The sequence below is a fragment of the Felis catus genome, chromosome D1 (assembly GCF_018350175.1).
Source record: "Felis catus isolate Fca126 chromosome D1, F.catus_Fca126_mat1.0, whole genome shotgun sequence".
In the NCBI taxonomy this organism is placed as follows: Eukaryota; Metazoa; Chordata; class Mammalia; order Carnivora; family Felidae; genus Felis; species Felis catus.
The window spans coordinates 85,514,388-85,541,035 of NC_058377.1; the positions used below are offsets into that span (position 1 = coordinate 85,514,388).

The 26,648-nt window shown below is 36.0% G+C and overlaps 1 protein-coding gene and 1 pseudogene across 8 annotated transcripts in view; both read right to left on the bottom strand.

Moving 5' to 3' along the window:
• DCDC1 (doublecortin domain containing 1) overlaps positions 1 to 26,648 on the bottom strand; it is a 475,155-nt gene that overhangs the window by 374,627 nt on the left and 73,880 nt on the right. For all 8 annotated transcript variants that reach the window (XM_045039088.1, XM_045039084.1, XM_019812218.3 and 5 more), the window contains one exon: positions 15,522 to 15,615. In XM_045039088.1, the coding sequence (XP_044895023.1) occupies positions 15,522 to 15,615 (94 nt within the window). The remainder of the gene's footprint in view (positions 1 to 15,521; positions 15,616 to 26,648) is intronic.
• On the bottom strand, positions 17,086 to 18,308 carry LOC102899682 (annotated as a pseudogene).

Below are 26,648 nucleotides of genomic sequence, written 5' to 3' on the forward strand. Positions count from 1 at the left end.
TTTTGGAAGCTGCAAACTAGTAACTTTGATGATCTTCTTGAAAAGGAAGACAAAGCACACTCCAAGAACAAACAATGTTTCCACTAACTAGGAAGGTACAGAAAACATAAGAAAATGATACGCCCTAAGTACTGAGAAAGGAAGTATAAATATAAGCCTAATCTATTTAAAAAATTAAATTTATTAATCAGTTAGAATACTTCCCATATAAAAGGAGACTTGACCTAAAATGATAGTTTTGAAATATAATAGAAAATTTGATTAAAAATAAGTCAGTTGGCTTTTCACCCCCAAAAATAGATTTTTTTTAACGTGTGTATTATTTTTTAAGGATTTTGGTGGATATTCTTAATATTCCATACCAAAGACAACTCATAAGTGTTCTTAACCAATGGTTTTCTTTTATGTAGAGTTCTTTTTCACTCAGTTTCTGAAGCAAAGTGCATTCTATTAAAGAAGACTATTGCATAAAGATGTGGTGCAAAAAACAAAGGCAATTATTTAGAGAGGACAATAGACACTTTTCAACCTTGGAAAGAGCATAAACCTAGATGTTGCTATGAGCTAACAAGGCCCATGAAAGATACTCAATGAAAAAATAAGTCTTTCCCAGTGAATGAACTCCAAGGTATTATTTTGTGCATAAACCACGAGTTTCTCCTTCAAACTACTACTCATAAATATTGCCTCAGAAAGGTTAGCTGGCTGCTATCTTCCTATACTCCTTTAATATTTCTGTGTAGAGCTACACACAGCATTTTGTCTTAGGTTTGAGGCCTTAATTACAGGTGTTCTACCTATTTGCTCCTATTTACATAGTTGCAACAAGAGTTTCGCTTTCCTGTATCTCAGTATTTTCATTAAATAGAGCCTCAACACTTTTATTAGATAAGTGGTTTGGAAATTAATCATTCATTAAATTTGTCAATAAGCATAGATCAGTCAAATGTGATCATTCCATTGGGATCATTACCACCACTGCAGAGGTGCAGTTATGAGGTTGATAGCTTTTTATCCATTTTGTTTATTCTCAAGTTATGACTACAGGGAAAACTGAGATGAATCCAACAGTCTCATTGTGTTTGGAGTTAAGACTGAGGATGCTAAGTAAATAGACCATGTGACCAAAAGAAGTAACTTCATTGGGTAGAGTTAATATTGAGCATCACAGGTAAATCGATCATATGACTAAACATAGTAGCTATTTTAATTTCATATCTAACAATTGATACTTTTCTCACGCCATTCCACTTCCCTTGCATTTCTTCCTCCTTTTTTCCACTTGTTAATATATTCTTGTCCTTCAAGGTTCATATCAAATGTTACCTTCTTTGGCAAAATATCCCATGTTATTTAGGCAGAATTAACTGCTCCCTCCTCTATGTTTCCCAGAGCATTGTTTATAATTTTATTTTCCACTGATTGATTTGAATTAATCCTTATCTTCTCCACTCCCACTCCCATCCTCCGGTATATCACAAATGCTTTAGGGTTCTGAGGCCATAGAATTTTTTAGTTTGGTAAAAGCAGTGTTTAATAAATGTCTACCAGATGAGTAAATAGTACATTGGATATACTGTGGACAGTCTTTTAGGAACTATACACAATCACCTAAAATCTGTAACTTTCTATGACCAAATGAAAATTTGATCAAAATTTAATAAGTATTAATATCCCAGAATTTTGAAACACATTTAGAATATGTACAACTGTTTTGCCTTAATTTTCCTTATCAAACGACCTTGAAGACTAAGAAGGAAAGTAAATACAAAAGAAAATGATACAATTTGGCAATGAAGCATTAACAAGCCAGGAGAAGGCCAGAGGTGGGTATTTAAAAAGTCTTGGAAAAGCCTCATGTGCATTATCCTACCATGTCATAAATCATGTTACTATGGGAAAAAGCACACCATAAAACTTATGTAACACAGCAAAAATATTAGTTAAGATCAAAATAGCTATTATAAATAATAAAGATGATATCCTCTAAGATACACCATATACAATGAGTTCAAATGCTATTCATATAGAAATAAGCTATTCCATCTTCAAGAGGACCTTATATTAAAATCACTTCATCACTGATAAGAAGCTTGAACTTATTTGGATTCACCTTGGGGGCAGTACAAGGATTTCTGACAAGGAGACAAATATCTCTCTAAAGAGAAACCACAAAGCTGATGGAACTTACCAAGTAGAAATAGACTGGAATGTCTGTGAAGTTCTATACCTAGAGAATATAGATCTCTTTCCAAAAGCAACATCTTACATTAAAAGAGACGCTTTGTATACTCATTTGAATCTACTAGGGAAAGCTAAAAAGAGGATTTTTTAATTAATATATTTTCAAAAAGTACTAGAAATAATCAAAGGCTTTAATAACCTGCTGTGAATTAAAAATTAAAATTCATGCCAATTAAATATTCAGAATCATAATTTACATAATACTATAATTTTCACATTTCAGTCAGAGTACATGAGACTATGAAAAAAAAAAAAGAGCACTGCCCAGAGCATAATTACCTATAAAGAAACTTCTATGTGCTCTTTGGCAGCAAGTTTCAGATCTCAGTCTTAAAATACTCAGCTATTGTTAGCAGGGCATCATTAGGAAATTTCCTACCAATTCAGTTGGAATTTATTTTTAAAATGAAGTTTATCTAAAAAGTCTCTTTTGGATGAAACAAAGTGAGCTCTTTAAAGATACTAAGATTTGACTGTCTCCCATCCAGGGTGTATGCCTGGAGGGAGTGTGAGTTAGTGCCAAGGTATGTGTGTGTTTTAATGCTCTGCATCCAGCTCTAGGTAATAGTTGAAAAGCTCCGGGTCTCAGAACAACCAGCAGATGCCACTCAAAAGCATGGTCTGCTGGGAAGATTGAATGATGTAAAGCATACTGTCTCCAATGTTGCTTGATTTATATCAGTATATTCTTATTCAAACAAAACTAAACTAACAGCTGCTGCGTACTTTTGTTTATATGCTATATGTCAAATGTTATTGTCCCTAAGGTACTTATGTGAAAAGATTTAGCAGTCATATTCTTAAATACCGATGCCTACCCAAATTTGGATGCTTCCTCCACTGAACAAAATGACAAGCACACGATTGCTATACTTAGAGCAATCTTTCACAGCTGCTTTAGTTTTTCAGTGATCCTATTAAACTGACGGCATATTGCCTGTGGGGTCTACAGTGTTATAATACTGCTGTAAGAGACATTGATTTGTATGATAGGATCAAACAGAACAGGGATGCATTGGGGGGAAGAATTTCATAGGTCATATTGTTTTTACCTGAGTAAAATTTAATTTAGACATTGTGACCTTTACAGAACACCTGGTTATTTTAATTGCTGATGTGTGGATGAACGTTGACATTGGGGCTTAGAAAGTATGAAATCTTAGGTCTCTTCTGTTCTGAAAATGCATCCTGAGTCATGTCTTTTCTTAAGCTGAACGAAGTAGCTGTGCATTAAATATGCTGGCACATCTTCTGCTTGAGCAAGTGGACCGAAATGGTGTGAATTGTTAATGCCTTGCTGCTTTGGTTCACGGCTTGTGATTGATCATTTGTAACTATATCTACTCCTTGTTCCATGAAATCAAGTATGGAGTAATGGGTTCATCAGATTTTGGGGTTAAATTGAGAGTGAAGAGGTACTGTGTGTGGAAATAAGAGTTGCCATGTTCAGGGCTGGCCTTGTAACAGCATGGAATCTAAAGGCGATATTCAAAACCACTTCACTCATCATACGCTTACTGATTCTGAATAGGGCCCATTTGCAGGGGACATTTGGTAGTTTTCCAATACGCTTTATGCCTCTTTCTACTGCCACCACCATGCACATCTTTTTTTCATACGTCCCAGTAGCACATTGGTAGAACAGGTCAGCATACACAATTCATTTATTTAAATAACTTGGTTTATACAAGTAGAAATAAGCTGGCATTCTATTGTGTCTTGCCCTCCCCCTCAACAAAAATAATACTGTCTTTAAAAATACAAGTTATTTTGTGAACTCAGTTCCTTGAGTATCTTAAATATCTGATATTTAGTAATAATGTAACATAACTTGCTTGAACTGATATAGGTAGAACTTTAAGTTTACTTAAATATTGAGAATAAACTATATCTAATCTATTTTGTGTGGGTATGGCCTATACCAATACATAGTAATTGAATATATATGACCTGCTTTTGCAAACTTTAAAGCTCTGTACAAAAATTTGAGGTGTCATCTTAGTTTTGGAAAATGCAAAACATGGAACTTAAGTGAAACCAACAAAAATTAGCAGTAAAGGCCTGTAGAAATGTCATTATATAATTGTTTGCTGTAACAACTGATACCTTTTTACATTATTATTTTTTATTTTTATTATTGTTGAGAAAAGCTTAACCTAAACGGTGTTAACTGAGGCACCAATTAACTTTTGACCCATTAGGAAAAGATATAATAGAAAACACAGTAAAACTTAGAAACACAATCAAATATACAAAGCACTTAATGTGTAAGTACCATTAAAAGCAACCTAATTGTAAAATGTTTCTTTTTTTTTTTTTAAGATTTTATTTTTAAGTAATCTCTACACCCAACGTGGGACTTGACTTTAACAATCCCGAGGTCAAGAGTCAAATGCTCTACTGACTAAGCCAGCCAGGCACCCAAAAATGTTTCAAAATTCTACTGTTACATTGTAAAGTATCAACGAATACAAATCTAAAAATTTTTCTTTCTTTTTCTTTTTTCTTGTTTGAAAGCAATTATAATAATAATACTTGACAGACACATACCTAATTCAGACAGCCCTACAAGAATCAGATAATGTGGATAAAGCTGTTTTGGTCTCCTTGGATGAAAATTCGAAGTCAATATATTACATTTACATATTTTATTTAGGATTATATATATATAAATAATATTATATATTAATTATTATATATATATAATTTGTAGTTTAAATGTGATAAACTAAAGTCTTTATAGTTTCAGCAATTAAAATGGAGGGTTCCCTTTCAATGTTTATTTCTCCATGCTCATTTCACAAAAGTAGAACTATATAATGTATGTAAGAAGCTATAATTAGCTTTTTGCATAATTTGTCTAATATTCTAAAAACTCTTGTGGGGAAGAAAACAAATCTATACTGAGTCATGTTCTTTCACATGGAGAACTTTGTTTAAAAAAATTGTTTTATAACAGATAATAGCAATTAAGCAATTAGTGTTCATTGGTAATTATTCTTATATTTTTAATAATGAATTTCTAGGAGCACTGGCAAGTCATTAGAGTCAGGCTAAGATTTTTGGTTCAAAGACTCAGAAATAGATAAAAAACGAAAGCTAGAAAGACAAACCCAACAAGATGGAAAGAGCAAGCATTTGGCTAAAACATTACATAAATACTGAAGCAAATTTAGCCCAACAAAACCTAGGAGTGATGATCATATCTTCATGAATATAAAAAACTGTCTATGTTTTAAGGACTTCAAAAGGGAATTTCTGACAGATATTAAAGAGTCTATGAGCAGATTAGACTGCTTTGTGAATGCTCACATCACACAATTCTGCATTCACACATTTAATAAAAGATGGAAGTGATCCAATTATAAAGGGAGTTCTCCAACTGCCACCAAAAAAAGCCTTTTCTTTAAGTCAAGCCTTTAAAAATTCTTAATATTATCTATAGATCAATAGTAGAATTATAAGTCAGTGATTACCTTCTGTTTTTGTCCAAGCAACAAGAGAAGCCCAACTCTGATGCTTGGAGGTCATTAGGAAACACTGAGGGCCATGTATAAGAAACCTTGGAACCCAGGCAAAGCCACAGGGTGCACAGGTCCCAAGGGAAGTCAGAAGACATCTCCTGAGAGGCATATTTCCCACACAAAAGGGCTTTTAACTGGCTGCCTTCATATATTCTAATGCACCCTAGAGAGATTTAAAGGCTGATTCACAACTATTAGCATTTGGCATCCCTCTTCAGCAAGAGGTCTGAAGCTTTACATTTCATAAAATATGAGAAATAAAGGTAAATAGGACTGGGACCCAAGGATTGAAAAGAGACAATGTATTTAATTTTAAAGAAGATATTTTAGCCATAAGTTTGATCTTAATTCCCTGAAAAGTTCTAGAAGAGATTATAAGATGAACAGTTTTTGAACTCTTAGAAAAGTAAATAGTAATCGTGAGAACCCATATGGAGCAACTAATGTATTAAATAAGTATTTAATGAACAGAGAGGGAGATTCTTGGGGCAAACAGGAAGACTCTTGGGGAAATTCTTTACATGGGGCTTGACATCTCTAACACCAGCATATAATTATCATTTCTTCCAGTGGGAAGTAGGTCCCAATAGACTACAGCTACCATCTATTATCCTTAAGCAAGGACCACTGCTAAATCTGCATGTCTCTTCTAAGGTAACTGGGTATAGCTGCAACAAAGTAGGAGAACATATAATGTCTACAAATCTCCTGGTTAGATCCCCTGTTTAGAAATAATTGCTTTCCTTTAATGCTTCCATTTAAAAATTATAGAGAAGTATGTCATGTAGAACTTGTCATGTATGACAAGTTATAATAGGCTAAAATCACTTTTCAAAAATATTTTATTTTTAAGTAATCTCTATACCCAATGTGGGGCTTGAACTTACCACTCTGAGACCAAGAGTCACATGTTCTACCAATTGAGCCAGAGAGGCACCCCCTAAAATTACTTTTTAAAATAGTGTTACCAGAGAGATTGGTGAGCTTGTAGATTCATAGCTAAACAAACAGCCATATCCATGGAAGATTACTGTAAATCAGAGACAGGGACTTTTGATAACATAATAGAGGTCTCTGTCCCTTCATGTGATAGTCAACATTTTTTTTTAATTAGCAATAATTGGGGCACATGGGTGGCTCAGTCAGTTAAGCATCTGACTTTGGCTCAGGTCATTATCTCACGGTTCGTGGGTTCGAGTCCCACATTGGGCTCTGTGCTGACAGCTCAGAACCTGGAACCTGCTTTGGATTCTGTGTCTCCCTCTCTCTCTGTCCCTCCCCTGCTTGAGTTCTCTCTCTATCTCTCTCAAAAATGAATAACATTAAAAAAATTATCAATAATTTAGACAGTGATAAAATTGGTATTCAGATCACATTTACAAGTGAAAACAAAGACAGAAGAAATTGTTAATCCCTGGTTTACAGTTTAAATATCTGAAAGATCTTGCAAGGCTAAACTACTAAATAAAAACCTTGAAAGTAGAAATTTAATAGGAATCAATGTATAATATTCTGTTCACATAGCTATAAAATCAGCAGTACAAGTACAGGACAAGGAAGAAGCAGTTTAGGAGCAAATTGTTAGTAAAAGTTTGGGGGCTTTTGTTGTCTTTAAATTCAATTTAGGTCAAAGATACAATGCGTTTAACAGAAATAAAAATGCATTTGTAGATTATATAATGATCTGGGAAAAAGTGGGGGAGGTGAGATTCCTTTACTCATCATTGATTGACCTGGGAAATTGTATTCTGATAAATTATGAACATTTACGTTCTAAGTTTCAGAAACCCAAATTGTGTCTTCCCCTATAGAAAGGTGGTAGATTTATTATAAAAAGGACACTTCATCTTCTTCAGTTAAGGTAGAGAAACAACTGGAAGAAAGTATTACAAATCTAAGAAAAAGGTTTGCTAAAGGAATCAAGGAGAAAGTAAAGTGTTTTATATAGGCTCCATGCCCAGTGTGGAGCTAGAATTTAGGACCCAGAAATAAAGAGATGTATGTTCTACCAACTGAGTTAGCCAGGTGCCCCTAAAGTGGTTTCAAAAGATGCTTCAACCTTATGATCAAAATAAAGCGGTATATGCATGAAAATAAACAAGACAGGTTTGTTTAGCTGGAGGAGGAAAGAGATCTTAGAATAAAGGTAAATATCTGATTTGAACATACATTTTTAAAAGATATGAAAAGACAAACTGAAATCCTGAAGGCCAGATATGAGGGTATCAAGGCTAACTACTCTTAAAGAGTTTACTACAAAAGGGAAAATATTTCAATTGTTACAAAATCACAAACAGTAACTGGAGTCCAGTAAAACCTAAGAGAGAAATAAAGATCTCACAGGGCAAACTCAGAACAATCCCCCAAAGGAGGCAGAATCCAAATACTGTGAAGAGGTGACATTTATTTTACAGATAAATTAATAGTAAAAGCAATTTGGAGAATCTCTTTTGAGGATGTGACAGTTATACAAAATGTGCACATGAAATCTGAACAAATTAGAGAGAGGAATACTAGGAAGATTAACATCAAATACTCAAAAAATGTATTTAGTGCATCCTCCCCCGACCCCCACCACCAAATTTCTGGGCTTAAGATTAAGGCAAAGGGAAGACGAATTATGTTACAGAAGATCCAGGCACAGCAATAATAAAGACGTCAGATCTAGGGGCGCCTGGGTGGCTCAGTCGGTTGAGCATCCGACTTCAGCTCAGGTCATGATCTCACGGTTTGTGGGTTCGAGCCCCGCATCGGGCTCTGTGCTGACAGCTCAGGGCCTGGAGCCTGCTTCGGATTCCCTGTCTCTCTCTCTCTCTCTCTGTGCCCCTCCGCTGCTCATGCTCTGTCTCTCTCTGTCTCAAAAATAAAATAAACATTACAAAAAAAAAAAAAAGAAGAAGAAGTCAGATCTAAATTAGATGTTAACCAGTGGGAAAATACATCCTGGGTGGGATTATTTAATTCAAGGAGGTGAAAATGGGTAGGACCGGTTTGAACAAAAGATGATATTGACAAACTTGGAACTTATTTTTTTTTAAATATTTATTCATTTTTGAGAGACAGAGATAGAGCATGAGCAGGGGGAGGGGCAGAGAGAGAGGGAGACACAGAATATAAAGCAGGCTCCAGGCTCTGAGTCGTCAGCCCAGAGCCCGACGCGGGGCTCGAACCCGCAGACTGTGAGATCATGACCTGAGCTGAAGTCGGATGCTCAACCGACTGAGCCACCCAGGCACCCCGGAACTTATTGATATCATATCTCTCACTATGAGAGACCCTGCAAGAAAAATATTTACAGGGATATGTTAGAAAAAAACACAAGTATGAACTCAAAAGGAAAAGAAAAGAAAGAACTCAACAACCACAAAGAATGCAGCCCAAGCCTGTTAGAGAAGGGAACCTTTCTGAAAGGAACAGGAGTACAGCAGAGGCAAATCCTAAATGTTGTAGAAAAAGAGAACAGAAATGTTAACTCAAGCCTAAGAGCATTCAAAAACTGAGGAAAGACCATGTCTACAGGAGGAAATGACATCAGTGCTATTCTTCACTGAGCACCTAAGACCATGAGGCTCGGAAACATAAACAGCCACTTCTGTTCAGAAATCCATGGAGTGAAGTTATTCTGTAATGGAACTAAAGTGAACATAAGGGAGAAGCTGTGATCAGGAAGTAGGTGTCTTGGGCTTAAACAGTTCCATAGCCATAGGCCATTGCAGTAGCCACTGTGACCCAGGATTGAAATTACTGTTCCCGAGGCAAGACGGATGCTTTGCCACCAGAGAGGGCCTACCCTCAGTTCAGCATGGGGTTCAGAAATATGTGACTCAGAGGGAAAAGACCATTAAGGTGCTTGGAAACCTTTACAAAAGCAAATAACAACATCTCAAATAAGTCTTGGGGCTGCCACCAACGTAAATTTCCAGATGTTGCAAAAGAATGTAAGAGTATCCCCTTTGAGGATAATAATAACAGCAATGATGATAAAGTATTCTATAATGTTGGGGCACCTGCCTGGCTCAGTTGTGGAGCATATGACTCTTGATCTTGTGGTTGTGAGTTTGAGCCCCATGTTTAGTATAGAGATTACTTAAAAATAAAATCTCAAAAAAAATGTTATATAATCCTTACCAAGTGTCAGGTACTTGTTCTAAGGACTTCACATATAATTCACTTACTCCTTGCAATAACCTATTAAGGCAAGTAATTTCATCCTTATTTTGTAGATGAAGAAACTAACTCTCAAAGAAACTAATTAACTTGTCTCAGTTCATACAATAGGTGGCGTAACTGGAGTTTGAACTCTGGCTCCAAATTCAGAGCACTTCATCAACTCTTATGCAGAGTTTTTTTTAGAAATCACTGGTCAATTTTTTCTTCAAAATATTATAAATACATAATGCTATAATTAATACCTTGATGAGAGACTGCTTCCCAACAAGTTATAGCATATGTCACAGACCCTGATCAACAGCGTATACTGACTGGCATGTTGGAAAGACTGACATGAGGAATGCTTTCTCTTCTTTGCCTTCCTTCACTTAGTTTCTGTGATGCTCTTTGGCAACAGTCAGATGGTCTGGATCATGCCAAAATAGTTACCTGGAAACATCATTTTGCTTGGAATAGCCACATTAGAAACTGGGATTGGCTTCTGTTCTGAATGTCCTGGATATGGGGCTGATGTTGTGATCATCTCTTGATTCAACTGGAATTAGGGCACATGAGAAAGTTGGTATAAGCTCATTCCAACTTCTCAAGTCCTGAGGGATGATGCCCACCACGGGGGCCCAGAAGGTAGCTGCTGGAGGAATTCCAGCTCAAACTAGGCATCTAAAAGCCATCTGGCTGACACTGGGAAGAATAAAAATTACGGACTTTTATTTCTTTGAATTTTAACTTGTGGAGTTGGAACTTTTATTGGATTTTAACTCACAAAGGTAAGATTATTAGATTTTGGAATTCACTTCCCTATAAATATAAAATTTTTGGACTTTCATTTCTTTGGAATTTTATTCTTTGAATTTAACTTCACAAAAATTTCATAATGGGCAAGAATTAACATTCAAGTTCAGGATATGTGTTTGGAGTTTTGTGATTAAAATACATTAATCCTGTCATTTGAGTTCATTGCATTGTACAATTTCTGAAAAACATGTCAGAGAATAAATACATAACCATTTTGGATGGTGTAACTGGTATAATTTGGGGTGGGAAATGGAACAGGAAGTGAACATTCAATGCTCAATAACACAGACTTGGAGTCAATTTAATTATATTTTTTTTCTTTTTTTTTTCAATGTTTTTGTTGTTGTTGTTGTTGTTGTTGTTTTGGGACAGAGAGAGACAGAGCATGAACGGGGGAGGGGCAGAGAGAGAGGGAGACACAGAATCGGAAACAGGCTCCAGGCTCTGAGCCATCAGCCCAGAGCCCGACGCGGGGCTCGAACTCACGGACCGCGAGATCGTGACCTGAGCTGAAGTCGGACACTTAACCGACTGCACCACCCAGGCGCCCCAATTTAATTATATTTTAACTCATTTCAGAATCTTCTAGGGTAAATTTCATACTACCCACCATGATCTGGAAGGATCCACGCAGGAGCAGAGTTTGGTTATTGGAATAATAGGTCCTAACAGACTGAGGATCTCCCTCAAGAGGGAGACTCACTTCTCTGTTCACCATAATGGAATAATGAAGCCAAAGAAGGTAAGAGAACAAAAAGTTGGGCAATGTTAGGGGGAATGAGGTCTATCAAAATCTGACACTATCTACCTGTGTTCTCCCACTGTTATGTGCTTATATAATACCAAATAGTCTATATATGATTAGTAAATAGGCAATGATATCAATACAATATAGAAGTTTGGTTGGTAAATATGTGCTTTTTCCTAGGCAAAGGAGGCCAACAGTGAAGGAGTAGAATTCTGACCTTTAGCAGGAAAGAAAATAGCTTTAGCTTGCCTGCAGCACTGGGGTTCCTTGCATGACTCTGTGGGAGTTTCCCTTCCTCCTGTGCCTTCCTTAAAGGAAGCCCCAAACCTCCAGTTGACGTCCATCTGCATTTTCTCACACTCTATTGTTTTTGTGCAGCTTTAATATCCTCTGAAGCATCACTCTGAGACACCTACCCAGGCTGTTTACAGTATCCCCTAGGTTAATTATTATTTAAGTTGGTATTCTGGTTTTAAGGTGCATAGATTTTGAATGGTCTTCCTCAACACTATTGTTTCCACAGCCTTGTAATTTTGGGGTGGTGATTTTGCAGAATACATTTTTTATATCCTGTTCTAGCAGAAATGCTGTACTAGCATGTTGATCATACATAGGAATATGGCATCTTTACACAGTGGGTAGTTCTACTCTAGAAAGAATAGATCTTGGTGGGAGACATAAGTAAGGAATGTTTCTGCATGTAACAAAATAAATTTCTTTGTTAAAATCTTCTATGGTTTTTAGAAGTCTAAAAACATAAGCAATTTGCAAATCTTATGAGGTTTTAAAAGTTTCACTAGACTTGATAAAGTAAAAGTTTGGTATCATGTCCAATGTGCTCATTTCTCACAGCAAAGGAGGAAAACCTTCAAGGCACATCTAATTCTAAAAAAAGAAGCAAGAGATAGGAGAAAATGTTTCATTTTGTATATCTGTTACATTTCAGTCCTTGGTACAATTACACTTCTAATCTGTCCTTATAAATAAAAAGTAATTACTATGATCTTAACATTAGACGTGATATTCTGATTTGACATAAGCAAACAAGAGTCATACATCAAATGAGAGAATTAGCATTTGTTTAAATTAAAAGATAACTTTCCCATAACACTTCATCTTTCCCAAGCTGAAGTTCAGAAGACTATGAAATATAAAAGTTGAGGGACCTCAATCATTTGATGCACAAATTAAACTAATGAACAAAGAAAAAATAAATGCAAAAACCTAATGTTAAGTGACTAGGGTACTACAGACTGGAAGCTCCTTTAGTAGGATTAGCTTCTTTGAGGATTTTAAGTCTAGTGAACTTGTTATGCTTCCACATGTTAGTAGTCGCATAGGCTAATTTCAGCTGGCATAGCGTTCCTACGTACGCAAAGACACAGGGCAAGGCATGCATTAAAATGTGATAATAGCACAATTCTGGGACACGTGAAGCATGAGGCATGAGTCTGCCTCTGGCATCCATGAAGCATCACACCTCAGAGTCAGAGCTTTTATATTTTGATAAGTAGTTCTGCTCTTCCACATTTGGGAGGGGGAAAAAAATCAACTTTCTAAGTGTAAATCTTTCCCCTTTACCAGGGTGCCTTACAGTTTTAATTCTAATGATTAATTTAAAAACTTTTTTTTCAAATCCCAGTGAGCTGGAAATAATTTAAAGATGGATAGGGTCTTAAAATGTGTTATTTATTTTATTAATGCAAATTTAAGAGTGATTATATAATATTGTTGATTATAAAGATCATTTGAACCAGCATGATTAGGGGGAAATGCAAGAAAGAAAACATAAACTTTAATATTGATATTCCATATCCCCTCCTCCCCCTCAAAAAAGACCAAAAACAAGGATTCCCTGTGTTTCATGTGTCTTACAGGTACGTAACTAGCTAGATAATGGGTATGTCTACAAAAGCTTTGAAATCTTCTAATAAAATAAAAAATAATTATATCAATACAAACATTAAAAATTATAAAGTATAATTTACTTTCTAATATGCAAACACACATATAATCCTTGGCAGAAAAAAAATTAAGAATTATAATAAGTTTCAAAATATCTGTTTTAAAGTTTATTTATTTTGAGAAAGAGAGAGAGAGAGAGTGCGAGCACACAAGCAGAAGAGGGACAGGGAAAGAGGGAGAGAGAATCCCAAGTAGGCTCCATGCTCAGCATGGAGCCCAATGTGGGGCTTGATCTCATGAATGATGTGATCATGACCTGAGCCAAGATCAAGAGTTGGAAGTTTATGGGGTGCCTGGGTGGCTCAGTCAGTTAATCGACTGACTCTGAGTTTCAGCTCAGGTCATGATCTTACTGTCAAGAGATCGAGCCCTGCGTCAGGCTCTGTCCAGCCAGCACAGAGTCTGCTTGGAATTCTCTGTCTCCCTTTCTCTGCCCTTCTGCTGCTCATGCGCTCATTCTCTCTCTCTCTCTCTCTCTCTCTCTCTCTCTCTCTCTCTCTCTCAAAAATAAATAAATAAACATTAAAAAAAAGAGTTGGATGCTTAGCCACCCAAGCACCCCAAATATCAAAATATAATAGTAGTCACTCAATAGGATTAAGATCATAAAGCCAGTAAAGTTTTGTTTTTATATATTACAAGCAAGGATTTTAGAAACAAATGTAAGTATTCAGAATAGCCATATCCTAAAATCACTTACAGTTGCCTGGATCTAGCCTTGCAGTTAAGTATGCCACTTAATATTCTGGCCCTCTTCAGGCATATGGAGTTAAGGTTCAGATGAAGTGATAGGACTATAAGAGTAGCATTGTTAGTAGTGCTAATAGTAGTACTAGTAAAGAATAGTAATTACTACTAAAGTATAAAAAGTAAATTTAAAAAGTAAGAAGTAAATAATAGTAGTAATTACTACTAATAGTAATTTAAAAGTACAAATGTGGAATTCATGGTATTTTTGCTCTTAGAGACTAGCAAATCAGTGCTTTTAGAAACAGATGAAAGTCTCATATTTTGACAAAGACATAGAATAAAATTGTTTTATTTTTTAATTGTTTTAAAGTTTATTTATTTATTTTTGAGAGAGAAAGAGAGAGCACATGTGGAGTAGGGGAGGGAGAAAGGGAGACACAGAATCCAAAGCAGGCTCCAGGCTCTGAGCTGTTAGCACAGAGCCTGATGCGAGGCTCGAACCCACGAACTGTGAGATTGTGACCTGAGCCAAAGTCAGATGCTTAACCAACTGAGCCACCCAGGTATCCCAATAAAATTGCTTTAGAACACATTTCATAACTTTTGAAAAACCTCTAGAAGTTAACCAAAACATTTAAAAATTTTATATCTGAGCAACAGTAGTATGATTTCTCATTTTTCTCCTTTGAAAGCTGTATACCATAGAAAGTATCTGTTAAGTTATGAAAATTTATCAATTGCTTTTGTTTATTAAATTATGGCTTATGAAGGTTAAAACACTCATGATTTTTCTCAAATCTAAGCTTGAGCTGTGCTACAGGTTGAATGTTTGTGTCCCCCCAAAATTCAAATGTTGAAACCTAATGTGACGGTGTTTGGAGATAATTAGGTCATAAGGGTAGAGGCCTCATGAATGGAATTAGTGTCCTTATACAAGAGACCCCACCAGGTACCCTTGCCCTTTCTACCATATAAGGACACAATGAGAAGATAACAGCCTATGAATCAGTCAAGGGCCCCTCAACAGACAGTGAATCTGCCAGGGCCTTGATCTTGGTCTTCCCAGACTTCATAATTACAAGAAATAAATGTTTGTTGTTTAAGCCATTCAGCCTATGATATTTTTGTTATAACTGCCCAAATGGACCAACACAAGCTGAAATAAAAATTCTTCAAAACTTAATCCATTCCATAATTTCCTTTTGTATAGGAATATTTCCCATGTTAAAACTAAACTTTTATTATATCTGTTTTCATATATATATATATATATATATGTTCACATATATTCATATATATTTATATACATATATGTTTATATATATAAATTATGCCAATGTCTTTTGAAATGTGATAATAGAACCTGTAAAATCTTTGTGACTTACCTTTTGAAATATCTTTAATTGTTCTGCCACACAAATCATAAAGATATCTGGCTGGTGAATTTAGGTTCATTCTCATTGTGCAAGTATCTAAAACCTACCAAGAGAGTGCAGAAAAAAACTATAAATAATGTATTACAATAAGCTCTGGCTAAATTGAATAAACATTGACAGTCCTTTATATACTAAATGGCTATACAAATTATATTATAAAATGAAATTTGATTATTTAGAAAATATTCCTAAAATATGATAAGAAAAAAAGCAGTTACAATTATTATATCATAATTTTACTTTAAAAACACACCAACTGGGGTACCTGGTGACTCTTGATCTCAGGGTTATGAGTTCAAGCCCCATGATGGGTTCAGAGCTTACTTAAAAAAATAATAAATGAAATAAAAGTAAATAAAAAACAAATATTAATAAAAAAGAGAAAAGAGATGCAATAAATTTTAAAAAGTGGTTACATACTAATAAACGCTAGAACTGAAGGAAAGTTTTATCTATTTTTTTTAGTTTTTTAAGTTTTATTTATTTAGAGAGACAGAGAAAGAGAGCATGAGCAGGGGAGGGGAAGAGAAAAGGGAAGGGAGAGAATCCCAAGCAGGCTCCACACTGTCAGTGCAAAGCCCGAAGTGGAGTTCAAACTCATGAACCCTCAGATCATGACCTGAGCCAAAATCACGAGTCGTATGCTTAACCAACTAAGCCACCCAGGTGCCCCAGGAAACTTTTATATCATTCTTGGTATTTTCTATATTTTTCATTAACTTACAATGTCAAGATGTTAGTTTTATTTCATTTTATTTTTAAATTATGTATTTGTTTTTGAGAGAGAGAGAGAGAGAGAATCCCAAGCAGGCTGTGTACTGACAGTGCAGAGCCTATGTGGGGCTTGATCTTATAAACCGTGAAATCATGATCTGAGCTGAAATCAAGAGTTGGACACTTAACCAATTGAGCCACCCACATGCCCAGGAAGGATATTACTTTTATATTGGTTTTAATCAATACAAATAAATGGAAAGATATACCATGTTCATGGATTGGAAGAATTAATATTGTTAAAATGTCCATATTACCCAAAGCAATCTATAGATTCAAGGCAATCCTTTTCAGAATACTAATAGTGTTTTTCATAGAACTAGAACAAATAATTGTAAAATTTGTATGGAACCACAAAAGACCTGGAGTAGCCACAGCAATCTTGAGAAGGAGGAACAAAACTGGAAGTGTCATGCACCCAGATTTCAAACTATATATACCACAAAGCTATAATAACCAAAATAGTATGGCACTGACAGAACAAAGAAGACACATAGATCAATGAACAGAATTGAGAACCTAGAAATAATCCCGCACTTATATGATCAATTTATGACATAGGAGGCAAGAATATACAATGGGGAGAAGACATTCTTTTCAATAAATAGTGTTGGGGAAACTGGATAGCTACATGCAAAAGAATGAAACAGGACCACTTTCTTATACTGCACACAAAAATGAACCCAAAATCGATCAAAGACCTAAATGTAAGACTTGAATCCATAAAACTCTTTTTTTTAATGTGTGCAAGCATCTGATTTATAAAAAGATGCAACAAAATTCAAAATGATACAAAATATCAATTTCAAAACAACATCAAAAGTGAGTATATTTAACCATACTCAGCTCATAACAGAGCAAATGGGTAAGAAGGAGAATAATTCATGTTATAGCGTATTGCTACATGAACTGGAAACAGAAAAAGTTGGTAAAGGAAGGCAGAGGATCTCTATCTTTAGAGTGTTAGAATTAGAACCAAGGGGCTCCATAATCATCTGGCATCTGCTCAATGTTGTACCTATGGTTAGAAATGTACATGATGGGAACTCCAGGGATCTTCCGGATCCTTCATTTAAGGTCCCAGTCAACGGTGGCCACAATGTAACATTTGTGCTGAGTTACTCTCTGTACTAAGCAGTCATCTGCATAGGTTCCTTTGTGTGTGCATGGTAATCATTCAAATCTTGGACCCTTGGCAATCCTTAGAGCCAACTTTTACCCCAATTTCTCAGTTTCAGCCATTACACAGTCAGTTATACAAGGGATACACTTGGCATACAGACAGTCCATCACTGATTGTACTAAGTCAAGTTTAGCTTTAATGGAAAAGTTGATAAAGTTGGTATCAACCAGGATGTGGTGAGGTGGGCCCAGCTGTGTGTTATATTGGAAGAATAAGCAGGAAGGATGTCGGGGGACTTCTCTTTCCCTGAGTGCACTGGGATCTTTCTTTTCTTTCTTTTTAGGTTTCAATCTATCCTTCTCTTTAAGCCTCTGATTTCGGAGACTAAGCATTCACTTCATGGTTGCATACTTTCTTGCTTTCTTTTGCTTCCCCATGTTCACGCCGCACTCTTGTTTCTTCAGCCATAAAACTCTTAAAAGAAAACATTGTCAGTAACCGCTTGGACATCAACCTTAGCAAAATTTTTCTAGATATGTCTCCTCAGACAAGGGAAACAAAAGCAAAACAAACAAAAATACTGTGACTACATCAAACTAAAAAGCTTTTGCACAGTGAAGGAAACCATCAACAAAACAAAAAGGCAGCCTACGGAATGGGAAAAGATCTCTGTAAATGATGTACTGAATAATGGCCTAATATCCAAACTACATAAAGATTCATACAGGGGATACTAAAAAAACCTGAAGGGTCAAAGAGGTTGTTGCCTGCTTTCTCCTCTAGGATTGATGGTTTCCTGTCTTACGTTTAGGTCTTTCATCCATGTTGAGTTTGTTTTTGTGTATGGTATAAGAAAGTGGTCCAGGCTCATTCTTCTGTATGTTGCTGTCCAGTTTTACCAAAGAGACTGTCTTTTTTGCATTGGATATTCTTTCCTGCTTTGTCAAAGATTAGTTGGCTATACATATGTGGGTCCATTTCTGGGTTCTTTATTCTGTACCACTGATCTATGTGTCTGTTTTTGTGCCAGTACCAAACTGTCTTGATGATTACAGCTTTATAATACAGCTTGAAGTCCAGAATTGTGATGCCTCCAGCTTTGGTTTTCTTTTTCTGAATTGCTTTGGCTACTCAGGGTCTTTTCTGGTGCCATAAAAATTTTAGGACTGTTTGCCCTGTAGTCCTGTGAAGAATGCTGGTGTTATTCTGATAGGGATTACTATACTTACTTTAAAATTGGGGCCTGTAATCCTAGTCTTAGCTCAATCAACTCAATTTCTTTGTGACAACAAACATATTTAAACAGCTTAATGTGTATATAGGGACAAAGCGGTACTCTCCTTTCAGTCTGGAGAACAACTTTCAAACATTGTGACTGATTTGGTTTATCTAGTTGCCATATCAAGTGATGTGTGTTGCATTTAAAAGGCAAATATCTAATTGACAAATTTAATTTGACAAATTGGCCTTTGCCATATTACATCAGAGGTTCTCAGTCTTTATACTACCTCTATACATGACCAATAATGTTCTCATGAGCCACATACTGCCATGGGCATTCACAGGATTGTGTGTCTTTCTTCCGTACTAGCTGCAATCCAGAGTTTGGGGCAATTCTTCAGAAACTGTATTACTGATCTTTTTCTCAAAATCAAGAAGGAATATCTGTTTATGATTAAGAATGATGTTACAGGAATAATCTTGAACCCTGTAATCTATGAAGGAAATATTTACAATATCAGTGCTTTACCTAGGTGAAATAATTACAACATACTTGCAATGTATTTCACAGGTGACTATAAACTCTGTCATGTGGAGCAAATTCATTGACCACCAATCTCCCCACCTGGAGGGTGTCGGTGCATGGATTCAATACCTGACCAATGCCCTATGTCCTCATAAGTCAGACAAAATATTCCTTTGGAATATCTAATTTGGAAGAGCCCAGTGGCTGGGTCTGGTCCTTGCCACCCAATAAAATAAGGTAATAATGCCGGTGACTCTAAATGTTACTCTTCCTGCTTTCCTTCCCACTCTCTTGGGCCAATTTCTGTAGTGATTACTACACACAAGTTCACCTAGGACTCCTATCCATGGATTGAAACCTTTACTAAAGATGCTTATAAAGTAATATTCAGAATAGAAGAGAGAAGTTATCAGAAGAAAGTGAACTTTAGACAGAAAAGAGAGTGGAACATACTGACTGACATTGGCATGGGATCCACCCCTGTGTTTTTAAAAACACTTTATGAATACAGTTCGTCTCTAGCAAAATTCTCCTAATGGTCACTTTATTCCATGTGACTTTGTGCCCAAAGATTATTCTTTTACCACCACCACCCTCATTGACAGAAATATTAACAGGGTATAATTCAGTACACATTCTTCCTTAGCCAATCATCTCTGAATACTACTAAGAATCTACAGTTGGTCCCATAGAGCCTCCTCCTTTGGCTCCCTATATTCTTGATCTTTCCATTCTTTATGTTTGGTTCTCGGTTTCTTAATATTACAAATCTATTATTTAAAAGTTCAATGAAGCCCTTTGGTACAAATTATATTCCCCAGTTACTTACTAGTGAAGGTTCAATGTCTAAATACCCTTGTCCAAAGTTATAATTTACTAATTAAACTAAGTAAAATGTGAACTATTTAAAGCTAGTCCCATTTACTTCAACTAAAATTTCAATGATTTTCAAAATTATTTCAAATATTGCCGTCTTTGTGTTTTTTTTTTTTAATTTTTTTTTCAACGTTTATTTATTTTTGGGACAGAGAGAGACAGAGCATGAACGGGGGAGGGGCAGAGAGAGAGGGAGACACAGAATCGGAAACAGGCTCCAGGCTCTGAGCCATCAGCCCAGAGCCCGACGCGGGGCTCGAACTCGCGGACCGCGAGATCGTGACCTGGCTGAAGTCGGACGCTTAACCGACTGCGCCACCCAGGCGCCCCCCCGTCTTTGTGTTTTTAAAAAAACAGCCAAGTCAAATTACACAGCTTCCTAACTCAAAGATCCCTCTTTTCATTGTGCCCAAACATCAGTAAAATGTTTGTGCAAGCCAAATTTTAAGAGTTAAGTGAGTATAAAAACCAGCATTAGAAAATCAGATACTAGTAATTAATAACGCATCAGCAACGCTGTCATTCTCTCATATTTTCTGTATAAAAGATCCTTGCAGTGTTTAAGCAATGCCAACCTTCAGTAATCACTTTCTCAGAGTAACTTATCAGTGGTATGAATTAGTATCAATATAAATTTCTGTCAAAAAGCCTGAAATGAAGCCTCTACTTGTAAGGTCATTCTTATAATTCACAACTGAAAATATTTAACAGTGTCATCTTACTGTACTATTAGGGTTAATTAAAATACCATTTCCATTCACTTGTACCTGTTAAGCTTGTTAAAATATTATTTTTATAAATTCACATTTTGTTAATTTCTTACAGCATAGGTTGTAGAGAACACTTCAGATACTGAAATTTAAAACCATCATGCTGTAAAACCAGATTCTTCTTAATAAACAGCTGAGAAGAGATTTTTTTAGTGTAATCTGGTTATAGTTCTGGGAGTTACCTCCACCCATGGGCATATCCGGTGCCAAGTTTGCAACTTCTGGAATGGCCACCATGGAGGTGGTGCGGTTACACAGTCTACAGCCTCTGGGTTTGGCTCACTACTACCCCAGTCCAGGTGAGAGAGCTCAACATTACCCCTGGCTGAGTGAGTCAAATCAACAATGTAGACATGTTTTATGTGTAAACATTCAGAAGTAAAAGCCCTGATTTCTACTTCCCCACAAACTCTTTTTCAGCAAGCGTCAGCAGCCTGTACACCATGGGCTAATTCAAGCCATGGCCTATTTCTGTATGGCCTATGGGCTAAGAATAATTTGTATAAATTTAAAATTTTTTACATGTTTATTTATTTGTTTATTTATTTATTTATTTATTGAGAGAGAGAGAGAGAGAGAGAGAGAGAGAGAGAGAGAGAGACTGTGCACATATGGGTGGGGGGGCGGCGGGCAGAGGGAGAGAGAGAAAATCCCAAGCAGGCTCCCAACTGCCAGCACAGACCCCAATGCAGGGCTCAACCCCACAAACTGAGAGACCATGACCTGAGCCGAAATCAAGAGCCAGAAACTCAACTGACGGAGCCACCCAGGCGCCCCTGTACAATTTTAAATGTTAAAAGAAATCAAAAGAAGAATAGTATTTTGTCACATTAAAATTAAAATTTCAGTGTCCATAAATAAAGTCTTGGAAAACAGCCACACTCTTTATTTACATATTTTATGGATGCTTTCACACTACAGCAAGAGGGTCTTTGCATTGTGCAATCTGAAAATGCTTCCCCTCAGCAACAAAATCAACTCAGCCCTCAGGCTCTTTTAAAAGAAACCAGGCTGTCCCCCTGAGTTATTAATTTTCTCAGAGTCCTCTCAATTGCTGGGATTTTACTCTCTCATATCACAGTCTCAAAGTGGTGGGAGTGGATGGGAAGGTGGGAAGTGGTGTTACTTACAATGCTATTTCAAGATTTCTTCCCAACTCATTTACTGAACAAACAAAACAGCCTGACCTTCAAGTGACCATCTTCCTTCGCTCCAGTCATTCTTCCTCATTCATGGATAAAAATCCTAACCCTGGCTGATGCTTACTATCTACTTGTGGTGCACATACCAAGAATCTTGGTGCTCCTGGAGAAATCACACAAATGATCTTATCGGCATTAGTATTCTTCACACTCACCAAAATCCATGGCCCCTCAATGCTGCCTAGTCACTTCTATTTCATTTGCTTGGTCAACTCTCTCTTATACTTACCATAATGAACATTTCAAACCATCTTTGCTCAGCTGTCTCCACCGGGCCTCTTCTCCCCTACTTACCTCTTTACTTTTGACCTTATATCAGAGAGAAAATTGAAGCCTTATCCTCTTGCTACTAAAACTAAAAGCTTGGGGCGCCTGGGTGGCTCAGTCGGTTAAGTCGGTTAAGTGTCATGATCTCCCTGTTTGCAGGTTCGGGCCCTGCGTCGGGCTCTGTGCTGACAGCTCAGAGCCTGGAGCCTGTTTCAGATTCTGTGTCTCCCTCTCTCTGACCCTCCCCCGTTCATGCTCTGTTCTCTCTGTCTCAAAAATAAAAAAAAGAAATTTTTTTTTAAAAAATAAATAAAAATAAAACTAAAAGCTTACCTATTTTACACATATCCCCTCTTTTTCCCTCTAGTTGTAAGAGTCCCTGTTCCTATCTAACACCAATATTCCACCTATGCTTTTAGTTATGTTTGCTCTCAACTTTTAAAGCAGTATATATTACCTATCATTTCTTCTCTTTCATATGTATTCAACTATTCCTTCTCAATGAGATTTTTCCTACTGGTACTTAAACATGATCAAGGCTTTCCTATCTTAGAAGTTAAATCTTCCCTTACCCCCACATCTCCCACCAGCTACTCCTTCCTTTCACAGGTAAGTCTCTAAAAGATTTGCCCAAGCTTCTGTTTCCATTTCCTTTTTCCCACTCGTTCTGAGGCCACTACAGTCTGACTGTCTGTGTTATTTTACTGAAATCACTCTCACAAGGATTACCAATGACTACCATGTTGACAAATCCAAAGAACATTTTCTTAATTGTCATTTGTTTTTATTTTTCAATAGTGTTTGACTGTTTCTCTTTCTCTCAACTCTTTTTACCTTTGAATTCTGAAATATGATAATCTACTAAGTTTTGTCCTCCTTTTTCTTCTTCTTCATAGGTTCATCCTCCTCTATTCATTCACTGCAGTTCTTCAAGATCAGTCCTAGCCTTCTTCCTGCCTCACTCGAAATTAGCTTTTCAGGCAATCTAACCAATGCCCCAATGTTTTATTTTCCATCTATTTCCTGACAATATAGATATTTTCCATCTATTTCCATCTATGATGATATTTTCCATCTATTTCCTGTCACCAGGACTCTAGCAATATAGTTAGCTAATAGTTGCCCTGCATCTACCTGGCCCACCCAATCTGTTTTCCACAACACCAAAGTAATTTATTAAAAAATGTAAATCTGGTTACCTTCTTTTCTGCTCCTAACTAAAACCACTTACATGAATTCTCACTGTTCTTTGAGGGAAAAATCTGTAACCTTTCCTGCAAGGACAGGTCATATGTTAAACTTTTAATTTATGGGATTCATCCTGCTCACCCTACAATAGTCTTTTGATATACTGTGCTCTCTGCTTGAAAAGGTTACCATACTCAATATCCTCTGTATGTACCCAGATAAATTCTGCTTATCTCTTCTCAGATGACTTCCTTATGCCACCTACTCCATATTCAGTAATGAGGCTTTTAGGGGTGCCTGGCTGGCTCAGTCAGTAGACCATGTAATTCTTGATCTTGCGATTTTAAGTTTGAGCCCCACATTGGATGTAGAGATTACTTAAAACTAAAATCTTTATAAAAAATAAAGTAATAATGTGACCTTTATACAAATGGCTTTTGCCACCACTATACTACAAGCTATATGAGGAGGCACCTGGGTGGCTCAGTCAGTTTAAGCATCCGACCCTTGATATTGGCTCAGGTCATGATCTAATGGTCATCAGATCGAGCCCTGGGTCAGCTCCACACTGAGAGTGGAGCCTGCTTGGGATTCTCTTTCAGTCTCTTTCCCACTCACACATGTGCTCTCTTTTTCTCCAAATAAATAAACATTAAAATAAATAAAAGCTTCATGAGAACATACCTATGGCTGGTTTTACTCACCATTAGATCCAGGTACTTGGCCTTCATTAGTAGTCATAAAAATATTGTGAATTAACAAATTAATGGAAGTTAATACACATTATGTCTAATTTACACTCATTTCATCATGAATTTTATATTGTTAACAGTCTGTTAAATTTAGCAAATAAAATTTCTGACAAATTATGCTATAACTAAAGAATGTGTAATTCTAGAAAAGGAAATTTCCAAATAATTCCATTTCTTTTTACTACCAGAGCACAAACCTTATACTGACCTTAGGATATAAATAAGAAAATGTCTTCACATTTGTACAAATTCTGTTAGTTGTCCCATCCTCAGTGTCCTGATTTTATTTAGAGGTTCATTTTTACCCCTTTGGACTCAAAGAAGACTACACTTATCTTGATCGATCTAGGTCAATCATGGCAGTCCCATGTCTCCTGTCAGTTTAGGAGTATTGCCATTCTAGTTCTGCCAATGAGAAATAAGGAAGCACTTCTGGGAAAGGCTTCATCATTCATAGGGAAGAGATAGTCCTTTTCTGCCACTGGCAGAAAATCCAGAAAGAGCATAAAATCCAGAAAATTAAAAATAATTTAACTGGAATCCTATCATGCTATGCTTGAAACTGCCCTAACTCTTGATTTTTTGATTTGTTTTTTGCTTTAGTCTGTTTAAATTAGGATTCTCTGTTATTTGCAGCTAAAGTCAGCCTAAATAATAGATAAAAAATTTTTTGGCCCAGGTTCCTCAAATGAGGAACATTGTTTCAGCTAACTCAGTATTTGTATAGCAAACAGATTACAACAGGGCTCACTATATAAAGCTAAAAAGCAAATCATTTAATTAAGAACCCCGAGAAGAATTTTAAAAGAAATTTAGCAAGCTGAAAACTGAAAATAATGGATAATTATGAATATAATTCATTGAATTACTAAAAGTATTTCGCCTTTGGCAATTAATTATACTTGTTCAGTAGAAGAGAATACAATTTATCATGAATATTTTGAGAAAGGGAATCTGTTTTTACAGATTCTTTTTTTTTTTTTTTGGTAACTGAAAGGCTGCCAAATACATTGTGAATTTTCAAAGAATTAAAATGTAATAAAATGTACTTAGCATAACTCTCTGCTAAGACCAACATTTTATAATGATTTAGAATAAAATATATGATCATTATTTCCACCTGAAGATGCCAGAAGATTGGGCTGAATTTGTAACCATCTTACTAAATAGCTTAAAGGTAATTTTATGAATAAGTTCTGGAAATAAATTTACTGGTTTGTTATTTGTCTTATTCTCATAAGAGTGGGTGATAGAATGCATGACAAATCTAACTATTTGCTCTTACTAGTAATGAACATCACTATGATTTGTAAAAGCAATTATTTCTGGTGAATTTGAAATGTAGGTGTTCTGGCATTTTATTATTAAAATGTGAATGAGAAATAGATAACCAGAGGAGATTTTCCAAGTGATCTTTTAATATACACTCTTTAGATAGTCTGTCCTTAATCTCTTCTTAAAATAATTAAATAGTGCAGATTACTTTAAAGTGTTTATAATGCTAAGCATACCGTTACCTGTTTTTTATTTATTTACTATCATTTTTAAAGATTTTTAAAAATTTTTTATTAAATTTTTTAATGTTTATTATTTTTGAGAGACAGAGACCCACATGGGGTTCGAACTCATAAGCTGTGAGATCACCATCTGAGCCAAAGTTGGACGCTTAACCAACTGAACCACCCAGGTGCCCCTAAAGATGTTTTTTTTATTTTTAAATAATCTCTACACCCAACATAGGGCTCAAACTTACAACACCGAGATCAAGAGTCACCTGGTCCACTGACTGAGCCAGCCAGGCTCTTGTTATTTGCTCTTTAAATCTACTATTTTTTTTTAAAGCTTATCATTTAAAATTGAGAGAGAGAGACAGAACACAGGTGGGGAGGGGCAGAGAGAGAAAGAGACACAATACGAAGCAGGCGTCAGGCTCTGAACTGTCAGCACAGAACCCGATGCAGGGGCTCAAACCCATGAACCATGAGATCATGACCTGAGTCACCCAGGTGCCCCTAAATCTACTATTTTGATGCATAATACATAGCCAGTCGGGCACCCTTGTTATTTGTTTTTTAAATATACTATTTTGACGTGTAATTTACATGAAATAAATTGTACCTATTTTAAGTGTACAGTTCAATGCAGGTAGAAAAAAATATATCTGTGTAATCACCACTACAATCAAAATATAGAATATTTCCTTTAGTCTCCAAAATTCCTCATGATTTTTCCCAATCACAATTCAGTACCCTTTGTCCCAGGAAACCACTGATCCCTGTCTGTCAGTAGAGAATAGGGTTTTTTTTCTATACTTTCACACAAATGAAATCATATAGCAAGTATTATTTTGTATCTGGCTTCTTTCACTTACCACAAT